Raw genomic sequence first — 26583 nt, forward strand, 5'->3', positions numbered from 1 at the left:
ACATGAATGTAAACAAAACACATAAATATTTGAATTTACACACATATTAAAAGCTTCAGGAAAGGCTAAGTAGATATTTCTACCCAGGAATATCTTGGTGGGGTAAATTTGCCCAAAGTAAAGGAACTGCAGATCCACAGTTAGGTTTGCAAAGAGGCAGTTGGAGGTACAGTCATCAGGAAAATCACACTTCCAAAATCTCCCTACAGTTCTGTGTGTGTATATACCAACTTAATGCTAAATATGGGAAAACACCATGTAGGTTCAACTGCTCTTCTGCTCTGAAATAGAAAGTGTCAAGTGTGGTTTCAGAGACTGTCCCTTAGCTTCTTTCAAGATTTTATATTCTCTGACACATTTGTGGTCTCAGGAAAAAGGCAATAATTTTTCCTATAAATCCTAGACATCTTTTTCATGTATATTTTTAATGAATATCTTGGGGAAACTGCTCTACATTTTCCTTGGTTTTATTGGCCACAAATCCACCATGAACTACACTTTAAAAACTGTTATGATTAACAAGGTGTTTTCTGCCCATGGAAATTTTACCTTCAGCTGAAAACAGTGTCCTGGTTTATTTTACAAAGAAGCATCACAAGGAAGGCCAGGAAGACCTTGTAGATGGCTGTTTGAGTGCTGTTGGTGAAGGGAGTCTGACCTGATGAGCAGGAGCTAATTGGGTGAGATGATGGAGTAGTGGGTCTATCTGCTGCAGAACCTGGTGTATGAGCTCTAGTTTTAGCCTGCACATCTATTGACAGGTACTCCTTGCTTTAAATTTATACCTGGCCTTTGAAGTTTCTGCATCTGTAATCTGCTTGTGATAGCAGACACCTTATTTGTTGGTCTGTGCAAGCCTGGCAGGACACTGAGCTTTGGAGTGGACTTTTGAAAGGAAATATTTATGGCTAAATCCCAGAGCAGGGACCAAGCAATGCTGCTGTTCTCAGAAATGAAGTGGCATCTGTCTGTTGCAGACCATGACTTTTAAGCCCTTTCCTACTTAGGTGGAACAGTTATGATGGAAATGGTCCATGACAGCATGTTCCTACCACAGAAGTCACCAGTGCTCAAGAGAAGATGAGAAGGTGAGTTTGTGCTTCTGCTTCATGTTATCTGAGGATTGACTGCCGAAGAGTGGGGAGAATGAAAAGAAAGAAAATCAACCACACAGAAGTTAGGACCAGGCAGGAATTTTTGTCATAAAGTCCAGTGGAAGAAAGGAGACAAATCAGACCTCATATACAACCCTATTACCATTTTGATTAGTCATTCTGGTAAGCCATAGGAGAGGCTTTTTCCCAGCATAAGCTAGGTTTGATGATACAGGCTTTACTGTAGAAGAACTGTATTTCTGAACATAATACAGAAAGGGACATGACAGTGATTCTTGTAGCTGTGGAAGAAGAAAGGGGTAGGAAAAAACATGGAGTACTTTAAACATATGCGTTGGCTAATTTTTTTAGTGATCTGTTTTCCAAGGTTACTATAATACTTTAGCCAAATTCCTCCTACTGTTTTCTGTGGAGATGCAGGAAGCTGCAGAAGACAGACGGATGTGCATACACCTGTAAATCCAATCTCCCTCTGCCCATACGCTCCTGTGCCAGACTCATGGCAAAGTTGGTCCTGCAATCCCATCAGCCCCACTAACTGCGCAGTGGGAAAAGCTGGACCCCAGTCCCATGCCTTTGGGTGACAAGGCTGTCACCCTGCACAGTCAGCTCAGCAAAACTGGGCTGAATGAAGCTAATGCTGGTTCTTGAATGTCATTGATGCCCTTCCTCACCCCCAGTCAATCTGGAGCCCAACTCCCTGGAGAAGCAGCTACACCTCATAGCAACATGTGGGACACAGCTGTGAAGGACCCTGCCGTTTTATCCCAGATGATGGACATCCCTTTCACACTGCCCATGCTAACGTTCACTGTCCTGACACATGTCAAAGGTTGTGAGGTTTGCAATAGCGCTGTGGGAAGGGATAACACTGCTTTTCTGTGTCATCCTGGTGGCTTGAAAGAGCTGGAACAGTTAGCAGAGCTGGTTGCTGCACTGGCCCCTCCATCCCTCCAAGGGAGGAAGGCTGGATTTATGGAGCTCTGCCTCATGCTAGGGCTCATCTCTGTATTCATAACCCTCTTGAGAGTCTCTTCCACCAAGCAGTTCCTGGGTGCTGGTGAGAAGTTGCGTTTACTTTGGACACTGTCCCATGGAGCTTTTTGCCTTTGTTCATCACTTCTTTGTTGTTACGGTAATACAAGATAACAGCTTCTTGAACGGCTATCTCTTTATCGGCAGAAGAGCTTCATGATTCAGAACATCAAGTGCTGCACTTGTGCCCTCAGGAGGGAATGCAGAGCATGGGAAGATCAAGAAGATGATCCAGCCTATAACTCTTTGAAAGGCCAAACAAACACTGATATGGAGTCAGTGTGTTTATCTAGGAGCTGGGTTTTGAATTCTGAGATACTGCTGCTGGAAGTGGGAATTAGGCAAAAGTGTCTCTTTTCTCCCTTACTGAAAAGATTCAGGATATCACGACGTTTGTCACATACATCTTACTGACTTAGAAGAAAATTACGTGCTTGATGTATCTCACAGAAAATAAGGAATGAAATCTCACCCTTCCTTCATGCCACACTGCAGTTCCATGGAGTTAATTCAATTTAATGAAGAGGTAGAAATAAGTAGGACTTCAGAGATATTAATGAAATACCTGTCACCAGTCCTCTACTCCAACCCCGCTACTAACAGGTCCCTGAGTATTTCCCTACAGATCCCATTATTGCTGTGCCCAAGAGTCTCACTTCAGGCTGTCAGATAAACGGCAAGTGAAAACCTTAGTTGATCTATGCTCCATCTCTAGTCAATAACAAGAGATGTAGGGGCAAATTGTACCTCACGTGGGCTACCTCAAGCCGGCTGAACCGCAGTCTGGAAGTGCTGATTCCCTCCATTAACTATAATCAGAGACTAGCCAAAACTAATTCAAGTGCGTGGGGTAAATGTCTAAAATTCCACAGTCCCACACTAGTCATATAAATGCACCCTGTTATTGACTAGACTGATGTGTTTGACATGCACTGTCACCTGTTCCTGGAAGCTGGGAGAATATATTCAGGACGATTCATCAGATTTCTCTCATGGTAAGCCGCAGGTTTCTGCAGGCAGGGACCATCTATCTGCACCTCTGCCTTTCAGCAGAGGAGATGTTGCTTAAATAGCTGGTGTGTGTGTGTGAACGTGGTCATCAGTGATGTTCTGTTTCTTGCCTGACTCCTTTTGGTGGGTGCAGATTGCTACCAAAAAGGTTCCCAGTTTGACTTTGTTGCAGTGTACCTGGTGGACTGGTAGCTTCCATGCTATCCTCTCTCTTCACTGATACGTTCTCAGATTTGGACTGGAAATATGATCATCACTGATCAGATGTACCCTGCTGCAGAGTCCTGAAATTGTGTTAACAACACACCCAGAGACTTTCTTCAACCAGAAAAAGCAAAAGTGAAATCTTGGTCCCATGGAAATCAATGACAAGACTTGTATGTATTAAAATTTCACACCTCTCAGAATGGAAGATGGCATGGGAGATTTACTTATTCTCTCACTACATAAAAATCGGTCATCTGCTTTCAAAAATCACTGACATTAAAACATGGATTCACATTATAATGGAAGAACAGATAACAAAGAAACAGAAGATGAGCAAATCACATTGTAAGCTAGTAAAAATATACACAGAACAAAACCACCAGGAAGGAACTCAACAGAATTTTTAATGTTTTAAATTGGCAATGAAAATTACCTGAAACTAAAGCTCTTCATAGATTCAAAGATTTCCATGTTGATTTTAATACAAATTAATATGTTTCAGAAAAGAGCCTTCTATTTTCAAAATTGCAAAATGACAGACTTTGAATTTTTTTTGTTTTTTCCTCAGCTTGAACAGCTTCAACTTCCAATTCATAAAATGTATAGAAGATAATTAAGTCAAAACGAAAATGAATTTTTCTGGCTATATCTACACAAAATTTCTCCTGGAGTTTTTGTCAAAGAAAATTGTGGTTATTTTGACATTATGTATAAATGCTCAGTGGGAAAATGCTTGAGTGCTTAAAAAATCTCTGCATGATAAGAAAATTATTAGCAATCATGTACTGGAACCAAGATTGTTTGGTGACAGACTAAAGTTGCACTCTATTAAGAGCCTGTACATTTAAGCCCATAAAAATATCTGGAATGTCAGAAAACGTTTAAAATGAAGTTTAAGTTAGTGAAGTGCCTACTCATTTGTGTAGGTTATTACTGTTGTGAAGTGTCTCGCTGGCAGGGACAGAAGCATATTGCACCCCACTGCCAACCCTGGCCATCAGTCTGCCAGGACCCAGCTGCTGTGAAGTGTTGGCCTCCTAATACCCTTTGATTTCACCAATTTTAAGATATTCAGACATCTCTGAGGATAAGTGTAGGCAAATGAGAAAATAGTTTCTATATACTAAGTGCTGTGTGGATGGAGGGGATGGAGAAATGGCTCTTATTTTCATAGTTCTAAAGACTAAAAGGCTGATCCATTCTGTCTTGTGCTGTTGTCTGTGACACACAAAATGAAATTTAAAAAAATAATAAAAAAAAAAAATTAAAAAAACCCCAAAAGCAATTACAGTATCTCATATGATAGATATATATTCCCTATGCATCTGTATGTGTCATGGTACATGACTATCCTTACAGGTGCAGCAGTCTTTAGGAGGAGACCAAACAGCATGACACACAAGCATGTTTCTCAAGACAAGCATGTGGCTTCAACTGCGTTGCACGTAACATTCATATGAGGCTTTTGAAGCATCTCAACTTCCAGTTGCCCTCCAAGAGACTGAATCTATATTACCAGAATATGCCCAAATGCCAGAGTCCTCCTGAATCACCTCCTGGGGGATGAATGAAGATGTAGGATGTGACCAGTCTCATCTGTCCCTGCTTGATTTCCATGGTAAGGCAATCCAGGCATGTGGGCTGCAGGAAGCCCTGATGTGGTTTGAACAGGTCAGCTAGCAGGGTGCTGGGAGACCAGGGGTCCCAGAGAGCTGAGCAGCATGCACTGGAATGTGTGTCTCCATGGATCCATTAAGGCGAAGTTCTTGGCTACAACAGCCATAGCCTATTGGGAGTGAGAGAAGCTCTAGGGATGTAGTCAGTAGTATCTAGAGATGGTTGGGATCAAATGCTGAGAAGATCTCTGAAGAAGGGAAAAATCAAGCTCCATTCTGACAGTTTCACACAGTTCCCAGTGCTATTAATGTTGTACCATTATTGAGAGTCTCTTGGGACTGAGCATTTTGTATCATACACATATTTATCCTTAGTTGCTCTTGGAGCTAGTTCTCATACAAAACACAGCATGATGTTTCCTTACTATCAACTCAGCCAGCTGAGAATATCAGTTTAATAATACATAGAAATGTAAGTTCAACCTAGATGCTTCAGAAACCTAGACATGTAACAACAAAAAGACATAGTGCTCTACACTTTGTTTCCCCTGTAGATCTGTTTAGCCTTGCTGTGGTGTAACATTAATAACAAACCTAAGCTCAGCTGTATGTGATGGCAAACACACATACATGTCCTGTGCTGTGAGCCAGTGCCCATGAAGTTTACTTATATGAGTGCCAGATCACCCACTCTCTCTCCACAAGCCTCCTGCATATGTTTAATTTAGCTTTTTATACTTTGTCGTCAAACCTAAAGATCTGTACCATAAATAATGGCACTATTCCAAATTATTTAAATATTTTATACTGATCTGGTTCTTTGAGAGGAATGATTGCTTTACTATTGCAAGGGTGTTAGCCATTAACCAGGGTCCCACTATTATGTAAATTCATAAAAAAATGAGGAAGAGAAGGCCAAGTCTTGGCATACGCATAGCAGACAGTTGCCTAGTGTAGCAGGTGGCGAAATCACTGTTGGCCTCCAGATATGCCCAGCTGAAGCCAAACTGGCTGTGAATGAAATGGAAGTTGGTGTGTGGAAGTTTAGGGGATGGAAGGTAACATTTCCAAGACCAGCTGTTGCCACCTTCACCTTTTCCTCCTGTTAGAAATAGGAGGAGCATCAAGCTTGCTTTTTTTTTTCTAGGTTTTTCACCACTTTCCCTTTCCCTCTGCTTCTTTGTCCATTCCTGTGACCTGGGTACCACCATGGTTGAACTTTGATAATAAGTGCTACTGGGAATTCATCTGGCTTTTACTGTGACTGACAAACATTTCATTAATTACAGTGACATTCTGCATGTACTAAAAGAGATGTTATTACCTGTAAAGTTTACTTTCAGGAGATAATCCTTGTACAGCTTCCTGCCATCCAGATGCTTCATGGCATCACAGAGTTTGGTGGTGTTTGGACACAGAGTCCGCTGCATTTTATGCAAGGCATGGGCCATCGCATACACAGCATTCACAACAAACATGATCTTGGATTCTTGCTCGTAGTTAGAACTATTGATGGTGAAGTGCTTGTCACAAGCCTTTCTATGTGGTTTTCGGTTCTGGAGGTTACACTGGAATTTTTGCTCCCAAAAGTCCTTGAACCAGGGGTTACGTCTGTTATTGTAAGGGCTGAGGCTTTGGAAATACCTGTCAAACTCTTTAACTGGGTGGGAAGCAAGTTCCAAGGTTATTGCCCCAGAAGCTATGTGCTCATTGCCCTTGACAATACTCTCTTGTGCTCCCCACCCATCGCTGGCAATCCAGGTAAAGGAAACGTTGAAGCGGTTGGCAGCTGCGATGAGCTCCCGAGAGTCATCCCCTCGCATGAAGAGCACCACCACTCTGGCGTTGGGCTTCTGGAGCAACTCTCTGATCACACCATCATAGGACTTCCTGATGTTGGACCGGCCCACCTTCTCAGACGTGGCGATGCAGATGTTGCGGAGGCGAGCTTCCTGCTCGAATGCTTCGATCCCTGTCTCCCCGTAGTCTCCTTCTGAAGCAACTGTTGACACGTAAGTCCAGTTGAAGTACCGTAAGATTTCAGCCATGGCTTTTGCTTGGTAGAAGTCAGGGGGCACCGTCCGTGCGAAGTAGTCATAGCGGGATTTGTCACTCAGCTTGGCACTGGTGGAGGCATAGCTTATCTGGGGGATCTGGAAGAGTCTGAGCAAATTTGCCACCTAGAGTGAAGGGGGAGAACACAGATTTTTAAAGGGTGCTATTTATAACACCTAATGGAAAAATCTAGAGAAAGGCATAAACAGTGGTTTTTAACAAGAAATATTCTGACAATCACAAATTAAGGGTGTCAATCACATACTTCAGTCAGACCAGTGCACTGTGTAGGTGCAGAATAGCTGTTCTGCTGCCCAGTTAATTCCCAGAGCCCTACTGGGACTATAATGAACCTTTTATTTCTGTTGAGCTGAGTCTGTTTAAACCAACAGAGAGTTTGACACAAATGGCCAATATACTTCAGTTTCAGCCTGTGTTCCTTACTAAGGTCCAGGGATTTACATGCCTTTCCTCTTCAGTATGATTCATCTTCTCCAAATACACTACTAAGACATACATTTTTCTTTTATGCAAGTATCACAGATATACATGTACATGTTCTGTTTTACAGAACTTTCTGACCCCAGTTGTTGAAATGCTCCATATCTCTCCTACTTTTTTCTCTTTTAAACTCTTTTTCTTAGCTGTTCTGATGGCAGTCCTCCTGACATGGCATATTTGTTACATGTCAGTACTCCTCAAGTGCTGCAAAATGTTGTGTTGACTTTTAATAATCTCTAATTGCCCTTCTTGTGTGTGATTCAAAGTCTTGTGGTTTTTATTTTTCTTTTTTATCCATATATTGCTACATCCGATGCTTAAATATTCCCAAATCTACTCTGTCACTCTCATGGAAGTGTAGCTCCTGATTACATCTGGAAATAAATTAAGAAAGGTTACAACATATTTTTCCAGTGATTACTTCTTAAATGACAAAGTGAAGACTTTGAGTTCTGATCTTGCTGAGTGGAAGTTGTGTCCAGTAAATTAAATTTAAAGCTGATCTTGGAGTGCATCCTGACAAAACCATTTGAAAAGTAATACTGTGATTGAGATTCTGAAGGGAAACTTATTAAAAATTGCCCAATGAATTTTTTCACATTTTCCCCGAATGTTTTTCTGACCACAGACTATGTATGTGAGAAATCAAAAGCAAAGAACTGTTTTGAAAAAAAAACCATCGTGGAACAAAGCAAATTTTGAAGACCCAGACGTCAGTAACAAAATAGTCAGTCTGGTAAAAAAAAACAAAAGAATTTTATTGAATTTCAGCAACCTGTATCACTTGGGATATTATAGATTTAGATTCTATCTTTTCTGTAATTCAGACATTGGACCAGTGTCCTGCTGTGGCTCAGGGTAAACTGGTGTAATCTCTTGTCTGGGACAGACTCTGCTGCCAAACCACACTCGTGCAGTGTCCTTCACAACCCCCTAGGCCACCTGGAACAGGGGGCTCCAGGAGACTCTTGTCCTCTGGTCCTTCTGGGGCACCAGTGAAGAGCAGGTGGGATGCTCTGACATCTCAGCTGTATCTGGGGAGCTGAAGAATGCTTTGATAAAATAAACTGCTAGAAGTGGTTTATTTTAGTTTAAAACAAAATAAAACCTCTTCTACACTCCTTGGAAGGAGCATCCTGGCAGGGAGCTTTGGCTAATGCTCTGTAGTTTTGCTTGTGGGTGTAGGTACATGGCTGGGAAGTGCTGTGGCTGAATAAGTTACTGCGGTTCAGGAAACAGCCGAAACCTCCTTAACCACCCTGCTAGGTGGTAACACTCATGAAACTACCTTATACTGGAAATGTGAGATTTAGTTTCCACTGTGGTGATTTAAGCGATCAACTTTAAGGAGAGGAGATGGGCTGAAAGGCTTGTTTTGTCATCAAGGTGCAATGGATGCTTTGAGCACTATTGAGCCACTGTGGCTTTGTAACTTTTGATTACATACCCACATATCCACACGGTTTGTTTCACATGTCCTCATGCAAAAAACCACTTTGACTTGGTAATAAGAATGTCCTCAGTGTAGCTATTCCGGAACATTTGTTGCAGAACAGTGTGGGCTGGAATTGCTATTCTTGTCTCAGTTTATTCTAGCAGGAATTATTTTATTTGAGCTAAACCATAATAAGGTTATGCACACATATCATTCTGCATTCCCCCATCATATTGGCTAAAAAAGCCCATTTTCTGGCTAAAGCAGTGCTGTTCAGTGTGTAGTCAAGCCTTCCGCTCACAAAAGGATACTCTGAACAAACATAACAACTTTTTTTTAAAATTACTTTTTCATTTTGAACTTTTTTCTTTATCTTTTATTTTTTATTTTAGTCTAAGTAGCAAAAATATCCATATGCAGGGAAATGGAACTACACCCTCATTTTACAAGGTGGCCCTGAGCCCTGGAGGTCACTGTGCTTCTAGGGTCCCTGCAAACTGTGCTGTGGGGGGAAGAAAGCTTTCCAGTGACAATGCTGTTTATTGTAATGCTCTTCACTACAAAACTGTCCAAATGGTAGATTTTCCTAGCCCAAAACTGAGAAAAAATGAGGAAGTCTGATTAATAACGGAGGGTAGTGACCTAGTCATCCGTCAGAGCTGCAAATGATCATGGAGGTCAGTGAAGTTGTATCTGTTATTGATTCAGATTAGGACACTCTTCTGTAAATTCTGAAGTCGAGAATTTTCTGGAATACTGTAACAACTTGGTTTTAGGGACAAATTTTTCAAAAGAGATCTGGTCTCAGGTTATTAGCTGATGCAGCCAGTTTCAGAACAGTCTCATTTTCCAGCCATTTCCATGCTGATCTGAACCTCTAATTCTAAAATCAGATTCTGATTAAACAATCAACAAGATAAGGGTGCAGGTAGCCCATTCTGGAGAGGAGCTGGTATCTTGGACTATGTCTATTCTGCAGTGGCTCGGTGCAGTAGAGAACAGAGCAATGTGAACCCGAGTAATGTGCGCTGAGATTGAACCACCTGAGGGATATGTACACCTCTACAGCCCCATGCTACCTTGGAATGTCTGCTATAGCTTCAAAATCACAGTGCAGATCCAGCTTTTGCTAAGTGAAATAAGCTATCTTGGAAAAGCTCCAGGCAGCAATTTAATCAAGCCCTGGTGTCTGCAATTAGAGCCTGAAATCCATATGTTGGCACTTAAGTAGCAGTAGTAGCCTGTTTTTTTATGCTGTCAAAACCAGTGGGTTTTGCAGATGCTTAGCGCCTTTGAAAATAAGGCTGGATGTTCTGCATCTGCAACCTAAAACAACCGCTTTGCACAGCTTGCTGCGAACAAAGAGTGTTGATACAGTCAGTTCTCATCATGATGGGAAAACTTTATCTGCTCTTGCTCTGCTGGATTTGTTATTGTAGCATCTGTCCTGCGCTAAAGCGTCCACTTCCCAAGAAATCCTGACTCTCATCCACCTGCTAGGATGGTGAGTGATTCATAAGGAGCTGCCCAACCTGAACATGGCAGAAAAATCCAATGTGAGCCACGTCCCTCCATTGGGAACCAACAAATCCTACAAATGGCGTGGCCAGGACAGTGACAGAGGAGACCGATGTTCCTCTCATGGCGTTGGAGCCACATCTGTCACTTCTAATTCTCTGTGCATCAGGGACAGTAAAAATACTTGTGGGAAATTGCCAATTTAGCTTGTAACACTTAAAATGACTTCCTAATACCTTTCTGCAAGGAGCAGTGAATTAGGTACAGCTATCAAACATGTGAATCTAGTTTCTGAATATATTTCTGGCTGTTCAGGAGTCCTGATGATAGATGGGATCAGGTAGGTAACACCTATATATGTCAGGAACTCATATATGGATTTATTGAATCCCATCAAACATTTTGCAGTCCTCCGTAGGGCTTTCTTTGCTGGCAGTAGGATTTATTCTGATGTTTTTGTTTAAAATTTCCCTTCTTAACAGCCCAGAGGATGTTACATGGATTGTTTGAATGTGTACAGGGCTGGGGAGCACAGGAAACATTTTGGAAAAAAGAAATCTCAGAAGTGTTGGAACAGATAAGGTCTCTTCAATACAATATACAAATGTGTATCACACATCTGTTGGACAGAGGAGACCCCTTGTTAGATGATAATACTCTCTGCACTTCTAAAATTATACCATGTGAGAATTTCATGGCACTTAACACGGCTTAATGAATCTAAATTCCCAGAGCTCCTTTGAGACAGACAAGAGCTCCTGTGGCTGTTTTGAACAGACAGTAAATTAGACTGCTGAGCAGAGTGGGGTTGAGGTAAGGGAGTTTTGTGTCTGTTGCAAAACTGGAGAAATTCCCATGTCTTTGAACTGCAATCTGTCCTAACAGAGATTCAGATGCTGCATTTGGTCTCCTGAAAAAGTATTTCTGTTGCTGAGTATAAGTTGCTTGTCCAGATTCCAACAGTAAGACCATGACAAAGGCATGTCACAAGGATTTCCTAATGTCTAGATCATGGCTATAGCACAGGAGCTGAGATTTTTATTTGAAGAAATGTGCACTGCTACCAGTGTATGTTCTATCTAGTTCCTAAATAATGGTAATCTTCAGTGTGGGCTTTTGGTTATTATTCAGGCAGAACTGCAGCTAAAACATACGTTCCAACAAATATTTTTTTTCTAATTTGAATTTTTATTTTTTCTTAAATCTAAAAGTATTTTACCCAAATTTTGACAGAAAATGTCATTTTAGAATGTCAGGAAAGAAGCATTGGTTCTGAATGCAGTGAAGATGTGTAATAAGTGGTGGGCATAAACCTAATGCAAGACTAAGGGAGAATACCTCTCTAGTCAACTATCTCCACTGGCCTGCATGCCCTCCCCATGCTCCTACCTCCTGGCATTTACATTTCATGTCAAGTTAGAACATCCCTTCCTGCAATTTATAACCACAGAATCACAGAACGGTTTGGGTTGGAAGGGACCTCTGGAGATCATTCAGTCCAACCCACTTGCTAAAGCAGGTTCACCAGAGCAGATCACACAGGAATGTGTCCAGGTGGGTTTGAATGTCTCCAGAGAAGGAGACTCCACAACCTCTCTGGGCAGTCTGGTACAGGGCTCTGGCACCTCAAAGTAAAGAATTTTCTCCTCATATTCAGATGGAACCTCCTGTGTTTCAGTTTGTGCCCATTGTGCCTCAACCTATCATTGGTTACCGCTGAAAGGAATCTGGTCCATCCTCTTGACACCCACTGTTGAGATATCTGTAAGTATAAATATAATTCCTCTTTGGTATTAAGAGGGTTGCTTACTAATTAGTGAGTGTGCTGCTTTAACAAAATTTCTTTCAACGGGTAACTTGGGAAAAAACCCCACAATTCATTACAAAACAAATAAAAAGGTCTGGCATTTTTGTTAGTAAGGGGAGGGGAGAAGGCAACAGAGTTTTCTGTCTTGCTCTTCTCCTGAACATTTTGGCAATCAAGCTGGAAAAATATAGCTAAATATTTGCAGTGGACTCAATAGCTGTCACATCTAGAGAAGCAGTGTTTGAGAAGTGAAATAATTGTGTCTGAGGAATGAACATCAGAAACAGGGAATACTGTCAGAATAACATCTAGGATTTCTGCAGAAGACCCAGGAATTTCTTTTTATATACATGTCCTGTGTAATCAAATATAAACCAAGAAGGACATGTAGAGATATGTTGTACTTGGAGAGAGGAATTGTTTGGAAATCTTGTTTTCTCTTTTTTCCTGCAGGGAATAGGACAGTGGGCTGTCACATATTAACTCTCTCTCTCCATACAACATTAACTGCTGAAGTGAAGTAAGCTAAGCACTGAGTCTCCACACTGAGATCTGTGCGGAAGACCTTTACATTTACATGTGGTGAGGAATGGGACTAAAACTGAAGTTGATGGTTCTAAAATCATAAAATGGCTTCTGCAGCTAAAAGAGCCACCAATAAATATGGTTATTTGAGACTCATTAACTGATGCATAATTCCTAGTCAGAAGGGACAGAATGAGTGTGGGTGATGTCAGGATGTCCCTGAGTAGTTCCTATCCTTGTCTGCTTTCCCTTGTAGTTGCATCCTTCCCCACTTGTAATACGGCAGGACTCCTTCCTTCTTACCTATGATCATACAGGTTACTTATCTATCCCTGAAAAATCGTATCATTTGCCCTTGGCAAAAGAATAAAATGCTCATGCAAAGGAAAAAAAAAAATTCCAAACCTAAAATAAAAATCTTGCAAAGGAATAATTTACCTTGAGATTTTAAAAAAAGCCAACCAGAGGGAGATACGTGCTTTTGAAATCTTAGAAAGACATGTCCAGTGCTGATTGGGCACTTTGAAAATCTCAAGCGAGTGGCTGTTCAATTTCTTAATGTGGAATAGAAAAAAAGAGAGGAACAAAAAGCAAGGATCTGACTGAGAGGTAATGGAAGGAGAGAAAAAACAGAGATAAAAGAGGGAAAGAGTTTGAAGAAGGCACCAGGAAGTCAGCAAGTGTATATGTAGCTTAAATGTTAGTGGTAGGTGGCCCATCTCACAGAACAGATCTTTCAATAAAGATCTTAGTTTTACAAGCACAAAATCACCAGAGGCTGTTGTTGCACAGTTGAATGCAAAGCTCCTCTGCAAGCACAGCACAAACGACATACGTGATCTGTGGTCCATGGTGAACTCCTACATCCCCTGCACATTTCTCCTGCCCGTATCCCCTTTGGTTCCATGCACAGGGGGACAGACACTCATATATTATGGTGTTTGTTTGTTTTTAAATGTAGCTCTTCTACAGTTTTTGCACTATTTTCAGTGGTTATGGAAGTCATAAGTTATTGTTAAGACTGTGGTTGGATGCTGGTTCATCCTTGGAGGAAGGAGATGGAGGTGATTATCTTTCAGGCTCCATGAGCCCTTGGCAGACTGGTGTGACTAAGGAGAAATGACAGCTAGGAATATATTGTCTGTAAATGAGTAAATATTCTGAATTTCATGCCAGATGGTCATTCACTTGAGAGAGAGACCTTAGCTTTTGTAATAGCAGTAATGTATCTTTAAACCTTCCAGTGTTTTTGCTGTGGTTTACTTGAGACACAACAAGAAGTTCAAGAGAAGACAGCTGAGTACTGGTTTCTATTCTGCCATTTTTTTTCTGGATAAGGCTGTAACTTGGGAATAACTTTTATCACTGTGATCTGGAGGTCTTATGGGCTGGTAGCATAAACAGGGCTAAAGCCCTACATCAACATTAATATGGTGGATACGGAAATGCAAAGCCCAGCCCACCTGAGGGAATGTCTTAATATTTATAAGAATTGACTGCAGGGAGTGGACCCTGATTTTCCTTTTTGGAAGATGGGTCCAATTTTCAGAAAAAATCAAACAAACAAACAAACAAAAGGAACAAACCCAGCACTTGAATAGTTACCTGCTTACATATCTGTATTCCTGACAGAGCTCATCTAAGTATTTTAAACATGACATTTGGATTAGATATGCAACTGCTCCTCTGTGAAAACGAACAGCGCATTTTTCTTATCTTTTTTACAATTAATTGAACACCTTCAAGGAAAATATGTTTGAAAATTCTGTTGTAAACAAGGAGAGAATGAACAATCTGGCTCACATGAAAAGCCATGAACCCAAAATAAAGTCCTCCAAACTTTGGAGAATTCACCTTCCAGTCCTAGATTCAGCTCAGGTCAAAATTTTATGTCATGAAAACAGCTTTTTTTACATGAGCTCTTCCATTGACTGAGAATCCTGGCTTGAGTTTTGGGAGATCAAATGCTGTGCAGATTGGGCTTTCTGCTAATTTAAACACAACATCTAAAAACTAATTATCCGGATCATCATTAATGATAATAGCCTAGTCTGACCAGAAAATAATTAAGCATTCTGCATTCTCTTGTTGTTTTTAGTCTCTGCAAAAAGTGCCTATCGCGCATACTGACTCAGTGGGGAAGGTGTTAGTTGCTGATTTACCAGCAAATTCTTTTTTCCTTGGTGGAAGGATAATGAAAGAAGTAGAAATCTGACAGCAGGAGCATCATGAAGTGATTTGGCAGACAGCTGTCCAGACAAAAATCTGGAGAGAGAGGGTGAAAGGAGGGGGAAGAAAAGGTATTGAAATACAACAGCAAATTCACAGGAGGACAAAAAAAAAAAAAAAAAAAAAAGAAAAAGAAAAAGAAAAAGAAAAAGCAGAAATAATTTGCCTGAAGAGCTCAGTATGGTTTATTTTAAGGCTAAGAAACTGCACTGTGGACTTGATGATGTTTACAGCTCTCAGCCAAAAGAGAAGTGCTTGACAGGGCTACATCTGAAAGCACCCAGCACTCCGAGTGCTGTTTGGAAGCGCAGGGAACAGGGATGCTCAGCCTTGCACACACGCCTGCTGAACCGGTTTGACATTCAGTAGTGGTGCAATTCTAGTTGCTGCTCTGTACAGATGTACAGGTCTCTGAAGTTTGGCAGTCTGGCATGGTATTAAATTTTGTGGCTTCAATGCTTTGAAGTCTTTACATCTTCAGGTTTGATTCTGCAATGTCTATTATTCTTGACGGGGATTTTCTTTGAAACAGAAGTCATGACTGGCTATCTAAACAAGATAAGCAGAAAGAGCGAAAGCCTTAATTACATCTTTTCTAGATAGCTTGAAATCTAGAGCAAGGCTAGAAAAGAAAGACTGAAGGAATGGCAACTCAGTCTATTTCAAGGGAAAGTAACCAACTGAATTCTTTTTTAGCTGGAAAGTGTCCCATAACACATTGAATGATTTGTGAACCTATTTATTAGTTTTTCGGAAGAACCGTGTAAAAAAAGTCTCACATTTGAACAGCTATTGGCAACTATAGGGAAGCTGTATGAAGTATAGAGTAATATTAGATATGACTATTGTTTCATCATCCCTCATAAATTTTGAAAATTAGGCAGCATACAGATATGCATACAGCTATATTGTCACTTGTCACATGTACTGAATAAGAAAGTCTCTTATAAGAACTTCTGATTTCCATCTGACAGCTGCTCCAAAGTCAAGGTTTTGCAGTTTGAAGCATTGGTATAAACTGTGTATATTCTGTGCCTACTGCATCGGATCTGCTGCCTCACGGAGAGTGAGAGTCACCAGGGAGTGACTTCAAAGGGACAGATTGACAGATGTTGTGCGAGAAGCCCCAGGTTGTTTTAGGAACGTGACATGACTGCCTCAGTGTTTCTGGGAAGGGAGGAAACACCTGTACCCTTTCCTTGGCTGTAACTGCTTTTATGGATGTATTTTTTAGGCTACTTCATATCCTTTGGACACACTTGCATTCAGAGTGATCTGAGAAAGAGACTGACCACAAACAGCTAGACCAAAGGTGCAGCAAAACAACTGCCACCTCTCCATCAGTGGCACAGGGCAAGCATAAGATCTTTCAAAGTATTTACTGGCCTTGTAATAATTGCAGCTCTGGGAACTGCTGAGCAGGAGGTGGTATCTATACAGAATTTCTTTATTTTTTCTAATAACTTCCTGAACTCATTTAGATTTTAGCATCCACAGCAACCTGCCATTTGCTACTTTCACTTACTGTGCCCTTTGTCTGGTTGGAAGAGACAATGAATAATGATTTCCTTAGCAATTTGTGTTGTCTGAGGTTTTGTAGCTATCATTTCTCCTCTTCAGATGTCTCTTTTCCAACCCTGTAACTTGCTTTTTGTGCTCCAAGTGATTAGATCCATGTAACTGATGAAGGATACATCCCTGCCATGCTATGTGGTCTACAGTGAGACAAAACCACTCCTAGTATGAGAGATGGCTGAGGTTCTGCTCTGCAGAAATTATTCTCCTGTTATATGGGTAACCATTTGCTTAGGTATGTCCTGTTATGAATACACAGACAAGCCACACACTGGAACACAAAAGGGAATAAAATTTAATTAGTTGAAATGCTTCTTCTGTGCTCATGCATGCTCCCAAGCTGACAGGATTTAATGCCTTGACAAGAGCAGAAGTCAGTTCCCCAATGTAATTCTGACTGAAATGAGCGCTGGATGAACCTTTGGCCTGTTTATGAAACAGGTAAATGAAGCTTGGACAGCTTTCTGTCGCTACTATAGTACAGAAGAACAGTTTTCTCCTTTGAAACTCATGTAGTAACTAGGACCTGTATTTAGTCTGGAAATAGTAGTCCAGCACTGTCAAGGCTTGATGCCTTTGGAAACCTACAGCTGACCATTAGTAAATACTAGATGTATGGTCTCAGCCTACCTGAATCTGGATTTAAGAAACCACTCACCTGTGGTTATGAGTGATGTAGACTGGCTTATTTAATTTAACCCAAACCAATAAGATTTATGTAGATTTGGTAGCTTAAGTGAAGCTAGAAGGCATTTTTGCTCATGGATAGTGCACACTGACAGTGAGAGGGAACTCAGGAACTTCTGAGGCTGGACTGCCATAGGATTGCATGCTCCAGAGAGGAGAAATGCAAAATTTCTGCTAAAAAAGAAGGCATATATGGTCTTCATGTTCATGTAATGAAAAAAATTAAAAAAAGCCAAAGATTTAAAGTTTTTGCACTGAATTATAAAAAATGGGAAACCAAAATCAAAAGGAATCAATACTACGTCTGTCTCTTTGCAACTGAAACCAAGCACGCAATAAAACCCTAATTGGAAGGATATATAGAGCATTTCACCACCTGCAACTTTATACCTTTGCAAGCCATTAAATACTCTCCAACACTCTACTGAGAGCCTATTTAGGATCAGTATTGTAAAACCAAAAGCTGCAGTTACAATGTGGCAGAAGGAGGGAGCAAGATATACCGAGGGCATCTATTTTCTGTGCTGGACCTCTGAGAGTGCTGACACTGCACTCTGCCTGACAACATTTCCTGGCAAAAACTGTCTTAATATGAACTATATATGGAAACAAAAGGAATGACATAAAATTTAGAATCCATTCAGAAATCATATTGACTGCATGGGATATTTGAGACCTTGCTCACTGAAGTCAGCTCAATAATTTTCATTGGCTTCAGTGTGCTTAATTAGACACTAAAATCTTGCAATTGTTTGGTCAGGGATAATTTAAGCTTCTGGCTAGTATGCTATCTAGTGTGCAGTTTTTACTTTATTTCAGCATGGAAGTAAAATAAGGATTTCTACCTTAATTTTAAATCTCTGTTGTTTAAATGACAGTAGTTATGTACATGCAGCATGACAGGTATACATATATTCTTAATTATAGATGGTATAATTTGTTATTGATGTGAAAACAGATGTCTGAACTTAGAGTTGTTAAAAGTCTCATGAAATCCAAAGTTCAAAATAAATGCTAATGCTAAGTTTTGGAAACTTCAGATGCCCTCAGGATACACCGTAACTGGAGTAAGTGGAGAGCTGCCAGAGGTTTAAACTACAGGAAAAGTTTTAAAGAATGAATCAAACTAATATAAAGTAAGTTATAATTATATGTTAGATTGACTCCTGGGGTAAAGTGATTAACCTAAGACTTGCTTTATTGACAAACTTATACAAGCAGGGGTTCTCCCACAGGAATTGCAGATGGAAGATTCTCACCTGATGGAGTTCCTGTGACTTACCTGTATGGAGACGCTGCTATAGGAACCACCGATGACTCCTGCAATGAGTAATGGTAAATTCTCTTGAATGGCATATGAGCCATCTGGGCACATATACTCTGTTTCATCCACTTTAGTCAAAGATGCCCTGACAAACTCCAAAGACTGTTCTAAGGCATAAGTATCCCTGGAGCATGTGTCCAAGATATGAACTCCAAGCTTAATTCCTGGCAGCAAGTAATTGTCTCTGTTGATTTCGTCAATGGCAAATAACATGGCCTCCAAGCGCTGGATGCCCCGGTCTTCATTGATTCTCCCACATTCTTCTATCCCAGTGCCTTTCTCGTTGATTGGAAATAAGCCACCTAAGACCAGGTCTCCTTCTATCTTAATTTCCTTCCTTACAAAGTTGTGGTCACTTAGGGAAAGGAAAACTCCTTTGGAAAACAAAGCTAGAGCAAGGACTTGGAGTCTGGTGAACATCTTCACTGGTCCTGTTTTAGCAGCTCTGAGAAACATTGGTGGGAGCAAAAGTGCTTTTCAGTCCTTCTGATCCATTGCCAAATTTGAAGGGCTCTCCCACAAGCCAGCGAAGAACAAGCCAACAAGTCTTTCCACTGGACCTCTAAAGAAGAGATGGAAGGAATTAGAAAAGGCAACAGGAGACATGAGCTTTTATCAATAAAACACTCGAGCAGCGTTAAGGGATCGCTGGCTAACACAGATAATGAGAAATACATTTGTTTTGTGTTCTCATAGAGCACCTTATTCCATTTGCCCCATAACTGATGACAGACTAAGCATCTACTATGACAGCTTTGCACAAAGACCACAGGCATATGAGGTGATATGTATGATGCTGACCACTGCTCAACGATGTTTTACATTTTGCAAGGACAGAGACCACTTCTGACATCTTTCTCATACCATCCTCTCTTATTCCACCCTTTCTCTCTTCTGAAGTCTTACGTATCCTCATTCACTGGGTCTCCAGCTACTTCCAGCTTTCCCTTAATAATTTTTTGTTTTGTTTTGTTTTTTTTCTGTTTTTGTTGATTGCACTGTACTTACTATTCCTTCAGCTATAGCACAGTGCTACCTCCTTGCTGTTAGTTTTGTTGGAATGCAGCATTTAGCCTTCAGATCCAAAGTCTCTTGCTGAAGTTTACTTACCCTGTCTTCCTAGTACCAGCTCACCTGGTGCAAGAAATGAGAGGATGGGAGAAAGCCCTGGGGGCTTTACTTCTATTTTTGGGCTGTGATAAATGTTTGAAATACAGGAAAAGCCCTGTTTTGCCCATTGGGAACTGAATGCTGTGTCTGTAATAGAACATCAATCAAGTCCCTGTCATACCATTTAACTGCTGACGTGCTCCCTGGGATGGTTTTGACTCAGGTCAACTAATGCTCTTATAAATAGTGTCTGTGTGTGGTTCATGGACAAGCAGAGACCAGAGACCATTCCCAATAAACAGTTTCAATGTTGTCACAGTGTTTTGGCCATTTCATGTTGGTTCACATCACCAGCAGAAAGTTGTCCATGGTTCATGTGATTATTAGCACTGTAGTTCCTCGAGGCACTTTAGTAATTGACCCACTAAAGGCAGTTATGGAGAAGGCCAGAAAATTGAACCTAGTTCTTCATCAAATGTTTTTATCACAAAACCACCCTTCCTTAAGCCATAAAAGATTATCTTACAAGCAAATTAAGGTAAAAAAAAAAAAAGAAACATGAAAGAGAAAAAAAGGAGATGTGACAAGGAAGAGTCTCACACTTGCTGCTTGCTTAGGGCATGAAAATACTTATGGCTGAACTTACTCTCTTTAATGTTAATCACAGTTCAGTGCTCAGATCAAGGGGACAACAGAACAGTGATGTATGTAGTTAGCATAGGATATTATTTTACACTCACTAAGGTCAAGACAGTTTGCCAATGACCTTAACAGGAGAAAAATTAAGCCTTAAAGTAAAGATCATACTGTAATAATTTTGTAACTAAATATACATAGACAAAGTCTACTTATGCCACATAGAGGTAGGATTTGTCCATAGACTCCTTGTCAATATACCTCCAAATATGATGAAGTAGCTGCCTTGATCTCCAAATCCTCAGATAAATCAAGTATGGTAATTTTTAAATAGATCACTATAACAATTTATTTCTCTGCTTACATTTTCCTTAACAGAGTATATATTGCTATTAGAGTTGCAGAGTTATTTATAATTTAGAAGCACTTAACACAAAGAAATTGGAATAGGCAAAAATTAAGATTTAACACTGAATGGTGGATGAGCACACTTACTGCAAGGCAGTTGTTTATCCTGGTACAATTTCAATGTTGCTATACCAAATTGTGTGAAAGCATAGCTTTTTATTCATGTTTAGTCCAACATTGTTCTGTCATAAATCAATAATGTGTCAGACACACTGTTAAAGGTCCTTCTCTGCAATCCTACTAATGTGTATAGTCTGAGCTGTGGGCTGTCTCAGCAGAATTTTCCATTCAGAAGTAAGTGATATGTCAATGGAAAAACAAGCTTCATTGTCCCTCAGTGATCTATAAGTAAGCTACTTTGGCGATCACCTGTGGTTTATTAACCAGGTCTAGAAAATATATTTTCTGGTAATTTTAGGAAGATTAATGAAGTAACTGTATTCAGCAGTACTTTCTGTGTCAGACTTTGTACTACAATTTATCAAATATTGTTCAAGTGTACACAGAGACATAAAACAGTGATGCTATCTCATTGCAAATAATGATCAGACAAAAAGGTGGCATTTGTCACGTAAGTAGTTGTGTGGTTTATAATTTAGTAGGACAGACTTCCATTGTTCTTGTCACTAATCCACCATTTGGATAAAAACCAGGATTTGGTATTTTTTAAAATGCCATATCCATTTTATTTACTTCTATAGCTCGTATCACTGCTGTATCTCAGCAAATATTCTTATACTTATCCTTACAACACTGGTAAAATATTTATTTTCCCTGTTTTACACTCCTGAAAAAAGAGGCACAGAAAGATGAAGTGAGATTCTTAGAAGAGTCTAAGTTCAGATTTTGATTTGCTCAGCACTTATAATCACTATCAAACTTTGAAAAGGTGTCTGCTTCTCTTCAGGAATTAAATAACACACTTTCAGCTGTGCCCTGCGCCCACTTGTTCCCGTGGAAGCACTGACTCTGAAATACTTCCTAAGCAAGCTGATCTCTCGTACAAGCCTGCTCCTGAATGACTTACCTAAGGTCATCAGCACAGCCAAGAGTCAAACTTTAATCTTTTCCAATGCCCCTCTGATATCTTAACAACAAACCTCTCTTGATTCCCATTGCTCCTTCTGGCTTTTATGTGAGTCTTTTATAAGGTCATATTAAAATCAGCCTGTTTTTAACAGCCCTTCAATTCTACCAAGAGCAACTAACTTTGCAAAAGAATAGGCCGGTAATGAGGTCCTCTATATGGTTTTCTAAAACCTGTCTGGGACGTGCCTAGAGCTATAACGGATTTACCCTAAACAGCAAGCAGGTTGTTCTCATCCCCCTGACTCCTTCTTAGGTGCTGGTTGCTGCAAAGGGTGTCACCCTCCACCTTGTATCACATCCTAGTCTCTGGGATCTATGTGTCTCTGATACATAAGCAACGAATGCCAGCAAGGTACTGAAAAACCTTTTTGAGATTGTGCGTAAAAAGGGTATATGTAAAATTAATGATGCTATATAGAGAACTGTTTTTCCCTGCAAATAATGCAAAGGATTTTTTTATTTTAACACTTGAGCTTGTTACAGTGGCCCTGCTGAGGGAAACCAAAATCAGTAATGCAATGGAGAAGGATCAGTCCCAGCAGAAGTCAAGGAGTGATCAGGGAAAGAGGAGATTTGGAAGAGGCATGACCATTTCTCTGTTTCTTCCTTGCTGTTTCGTGTTGAGAGCACCAATCTGAAGGTGTCCAGAGTTAAGAATGGAGGATTTGGTAGGAAAGCCACCTGGGTTGGAGAACACAGCTAACTCAGCCCCATGATCCTGCTCTATCTGAGGACACTGCTTGGTAAGGGGTGCCCATGGGTGGGGGACACCCGCCCACACCAGTCACCTCAGCCTCCCCACTTGACAATTCCTGTGAAGCTCTGAGCTTTTCACAGTGACTTTGAAACTATAGGGAAACACCACACATGCAGAGTCCTGCTTTTCAGGAAAACACAATTATCCTATCTTACGAGTTCAAAGCCTTTGTTTATAAATGGGAGATGGTTACCAAGAACAGAGATTTGGGAATCAAATGTACTTCTCTCCTTTTTCAGACTCAGCAGCCTCTGCGCTGCTGCCCATAGAGCATATTGCATGTTGCAGGGTCCTGCCAAGGAACACAGGTGCTGTGCACAGGTCATGAGCGGAGGTATTAATGGAGAAGCTGGTTTGTCAGGGGAGGTTTCCCCTTTGGGCTCTGAGGGAGGGATGCTTCCAGGAGCAACATCTTCTCAGTGGTGGGACTCCTAAAGAGAGCTGCAAGGCAGATTTGGGTGGCTGGTGAGCATCGTCACTATGGTGACACTGAACAGACGGCTTGACGTGAAGAAGAGACGTTATTTTAAAACAACTCACAAAGATGGACTGACAACTCGGTTTCTCTCCTGTTCTCTCTGTGCACCACCCACATGCTTTCTTTGCAGCTTGCATAACTCATGACTATAAATACAAACATTTTGTACCTATACCAGGCTGCTACAGCCCATATTCTTCCCCTTAACCATGGTGAAGTGAGCAGCCCGGAGTTGAGATCTGCCATTTCCTACCAGAAGTGATTTCACTATACTGACCATGTCAATTTAGGTTTGCAGTACCCTCTTCTAGTACTAAAAGCATGTTTCTGGGACTTTTCAAAAATAAGTACCTGCTGATCAAACTGCAGTTCTCTCATTTTTCATTTGTATTTAATGCTCAAAGTCCAGCTACAGGTGGGGTTATATTTTTCTAGGTGTCTTGTTAATATTAAAAATATGTACACTATAGCCCTGTAGGCTTTGGATCCCTGGTGGAAATATATAGAGCCTAGGCATAGAACTGATCCAAATATCAAAATGAAAAATAACTAGAAACAGGCAGAAGGAGAAAGGTTTCCATGTCTGGAGTGGGAGGTTTCTGTTAACGCTTCCCTGTGTGAACTTTATCCAGAAGCACTTGGGTTATGAAATACCCTCACTTGCCAAACCAGAGCCCCTTCTCTTTCCACCAGGAAAGGTCCACAGGGAAGAGCTACATCTGCTCTTGGGGGACACTGTCAGCACTTCCCTCAGTAAAAGCAACTCACTTGTGTTAAATGGCAGCTGTGTTGCTCTTGTTGAAAATAGCCTTGCCTCTTGGTCTCAATAATCTCCTTTGGTCGACTATTTCTGTGCCTGTAAAAAGTTGATTGCACAAATCTAGTATATCCTGGTGCAAGTTTGCCTGTTTACTAAGGATGTGCATATTCTTGTTTCTGTGAAAGCAACTAGAATGAGAAAGAGGATGTCTGGATTTTCAATGTTCAGTATCCCACTGATATAATCTCCAAAACTAAATCTGTCTTTCATGGTTTTCTTCCAATGCTACATTCACATGATAGCTCTGGTCTTCTTCAGGCTTTCTGTTTTCAGCTCACAGAGTAACTCCACCTGTGCTCTCAGTTCAGGGGTGAATTCCTATTAGGCTAAGGGTCTTCAGTCTATTTTTCTAGGTGTTAAACTCCAAAAAGAAGTGCAGTTAAATCTTTCATTTAGCTAGATGACTTGTATGTTGAATATAATTGTTCATACATCAATGACAATTCTGCTGATACCTTCCACCGTATCAGCATCAATGGTTGGCATTGACAGTCTATCCAACCATTGTAGACTTTCCAATTTTCCCCTTAAAAGGATGGAATGGGAAACTTCATTGAGAGCTGAAGCACCTCAGATCTCCTAGCTATTTTTCAACTCCATTAACTAGCAAATGGGACGATTTACATGACTGGGATAAAATTCTGGGGGTTTTCTCCTCATCCCTACTAGGTGCTATATCCTAAATTACCCCACATTTGTTGCCTCTGTGCAGTATTTTGCAGGGCTCATCTGTTTACCCAGCTTCCTGAGAAAGGGTGCAACAAGAGCTGACGTGGGTGCTGGAGAAGATTATGTATAGCTTTGTTGTGGGTGGCTCCCTCTTGGTATTCATGGATTTTTACTGCATTATTTAGGACTATAATGAAATATTGTGGTGCCTGAAGCCATATGTCAACTTGATATTACCTACTACCCTTAGCAAACTTCCTTTGGAGGAGGCCTGTGCTCAATGGAAGGTCACAAGGGAGATTCCCCACACCTGTGCTACATTACAACATGGAAGTTAATAGTTCCATCAATACTTCTGTCTCCAAGTACACCTCATCAGAGCTGTATCATCTTTCCCTGAGCCCTTGCTGTGCCCTACAAATCTTATCCTGGGGAAGCACATCTCTAAAACAATTCCAATTCCAAAATTGTGGTGCATCTTTCAAGACCGATACAACAAGTTAAATGATGTGATTTCTTTCTCCCAGAGATCATGGGTAACCTGCACAGCAGCGTTGCTTATCCAACACATTTGGCACACTTATATGTGCTCTGCCAGAACTTGACCTTAATGGCTGATGGGAACTGCACTGAAAGATAAGGTGTCTCACTTTATCAGAAAAAAGTGATGGACAAGCTTGAGTCTCCTTACCAATTATGATTAGAGATGCTGTCACCTCTAGAAGAAGAATATTTGTAACGGAACCCAAGTTTTACAGTGATAGATATGTGCCAGGTACATGAATTGCTCACATTCTGATTCTGGCTGCCTGAAATCTGATAACTTAAATCAAGAAGTAGAAAAAAAAAAAGACAGGAAACAGGAAAAAGTTACAGAAAATGTCGTGAGGTAAACAAGTTAATTTTTTTTCATGGAAATGGAGAAATTTCCTTCATGAAATGATATTCAGGCACATAAATTTGCTAGAAATGAATCAAAGTGCTTTCAATTTCAATTCCTGGCTGTTATATCTCTTTTTTTTTTTTTTTTTTAATTCCCTTGGGAAAAATGACAAGAATGGCTTTACAGCTAGGTGATTTTGTAGCCTTAATTTCAGCTCAGAAATTCATACATGAAAAACATTAATTCATACAATTACCACTGCCAGCAGCATGAGGGTACAAACCATAGAAGTTTCATCCTGGGCCTAGCATATTGTAGAACAGTCTGAAAAGCCCTAAAAATTTAAATACAATTTCAATATAAAGAATGATATATGAAGCAAGAGATAATATATCAGTGTAGAAGGAGACCATTCCTCTCAATATAAAGGCTTATGTTCTGTTACTTCAGAATGAGAAGAAAAAAAATCAGAGCACTGCATTACTGTTTGTACTGTGTTAGCATCAACAAATGATGCTTTATGTTTTCTACAATGTCAACATACAACAGATGCCTAGTCCTTTCCTCAGAGATCTATGATATATTCATCCTGTTTCGAAAACAGAATTTAAAATATTAATCACACAGGAAAACAGATGTCTCTGACGTGGTACTCTTGAATTTTCTAGATATTAAAAGACTCCGTAGGTTAGACCAAGACCTATTAATTTAGCCCGGTGAGGAACAGGGCGCTCCTCGAGATTACTGGACATCAATGTGGCGTGAAAATATGGGTCTCTGGTGCTTCTTAAATTAAAAGAGTACATTTGGCACTGGGTGAGTCCTTCTATAGTGAGTTTGGTCTCAGGAGAGGGAGCTACAATGAGCAGACCACCAGAGCTGGAGACCTGGGTCAGGCCGTGCAGACTCCTAACTCGTTAGACTTTCTTCTGTACTTTGACAATAAGTATATTCAAGTGTATTGAGAAGTCCAGCCATGAGCCTGAGGCTTTGCACCATCTGGACAATTTGTGGTGTAATGATCTTGATGTAATGCAGGGTTAGACCTTTGAAAATCCCACCATCTTCCCTTCTGTCTTTTTTGGATTGAGCT

The 26583-nt window shown here is 40.5% G+C and overlaps 1 protein-coding gene across 1 annotated transcript in view; it reads right to left on the reverse strand.

Annotated features, from left to right (window-relative positions):
- The window catches only part of GRM3 (glutamate metabotropic receptor 3), a gene marked incomplete at both ends in the record, with an annotated part of 44184 nt that extends 25088 nt beyond the window's left edge, over nt 1–19096 (reverse strand). Inside the window, 2 exons of the mRNA XM_080360729.1 lie at nt 6309–7164; nt 18599–19096. Of these exons, the coding sequence (XP_080216855.1) occupies nt 6309–7164; nt 18599–19096 (1354 nt within the window). The remainder of the gene's footprint in view (nt 1–6308; nt 7165–18598) is intronic.
- Between the last annotated feature and the right edge of the window lie 7487 nt (nt 19097–26583).

Source organism: Nesoenas mayeri (genome assembly GCF_963082525.1).
Source record: "Nesoenas mayeri genome assembly, chromosome: 1".
Classification (NCBI taxonomy): Eukaryota; Metazoa; Chordata; class Aves; order Columbiformes; family Columbidae; genus Nesoenas; species Nesoenas mayeri.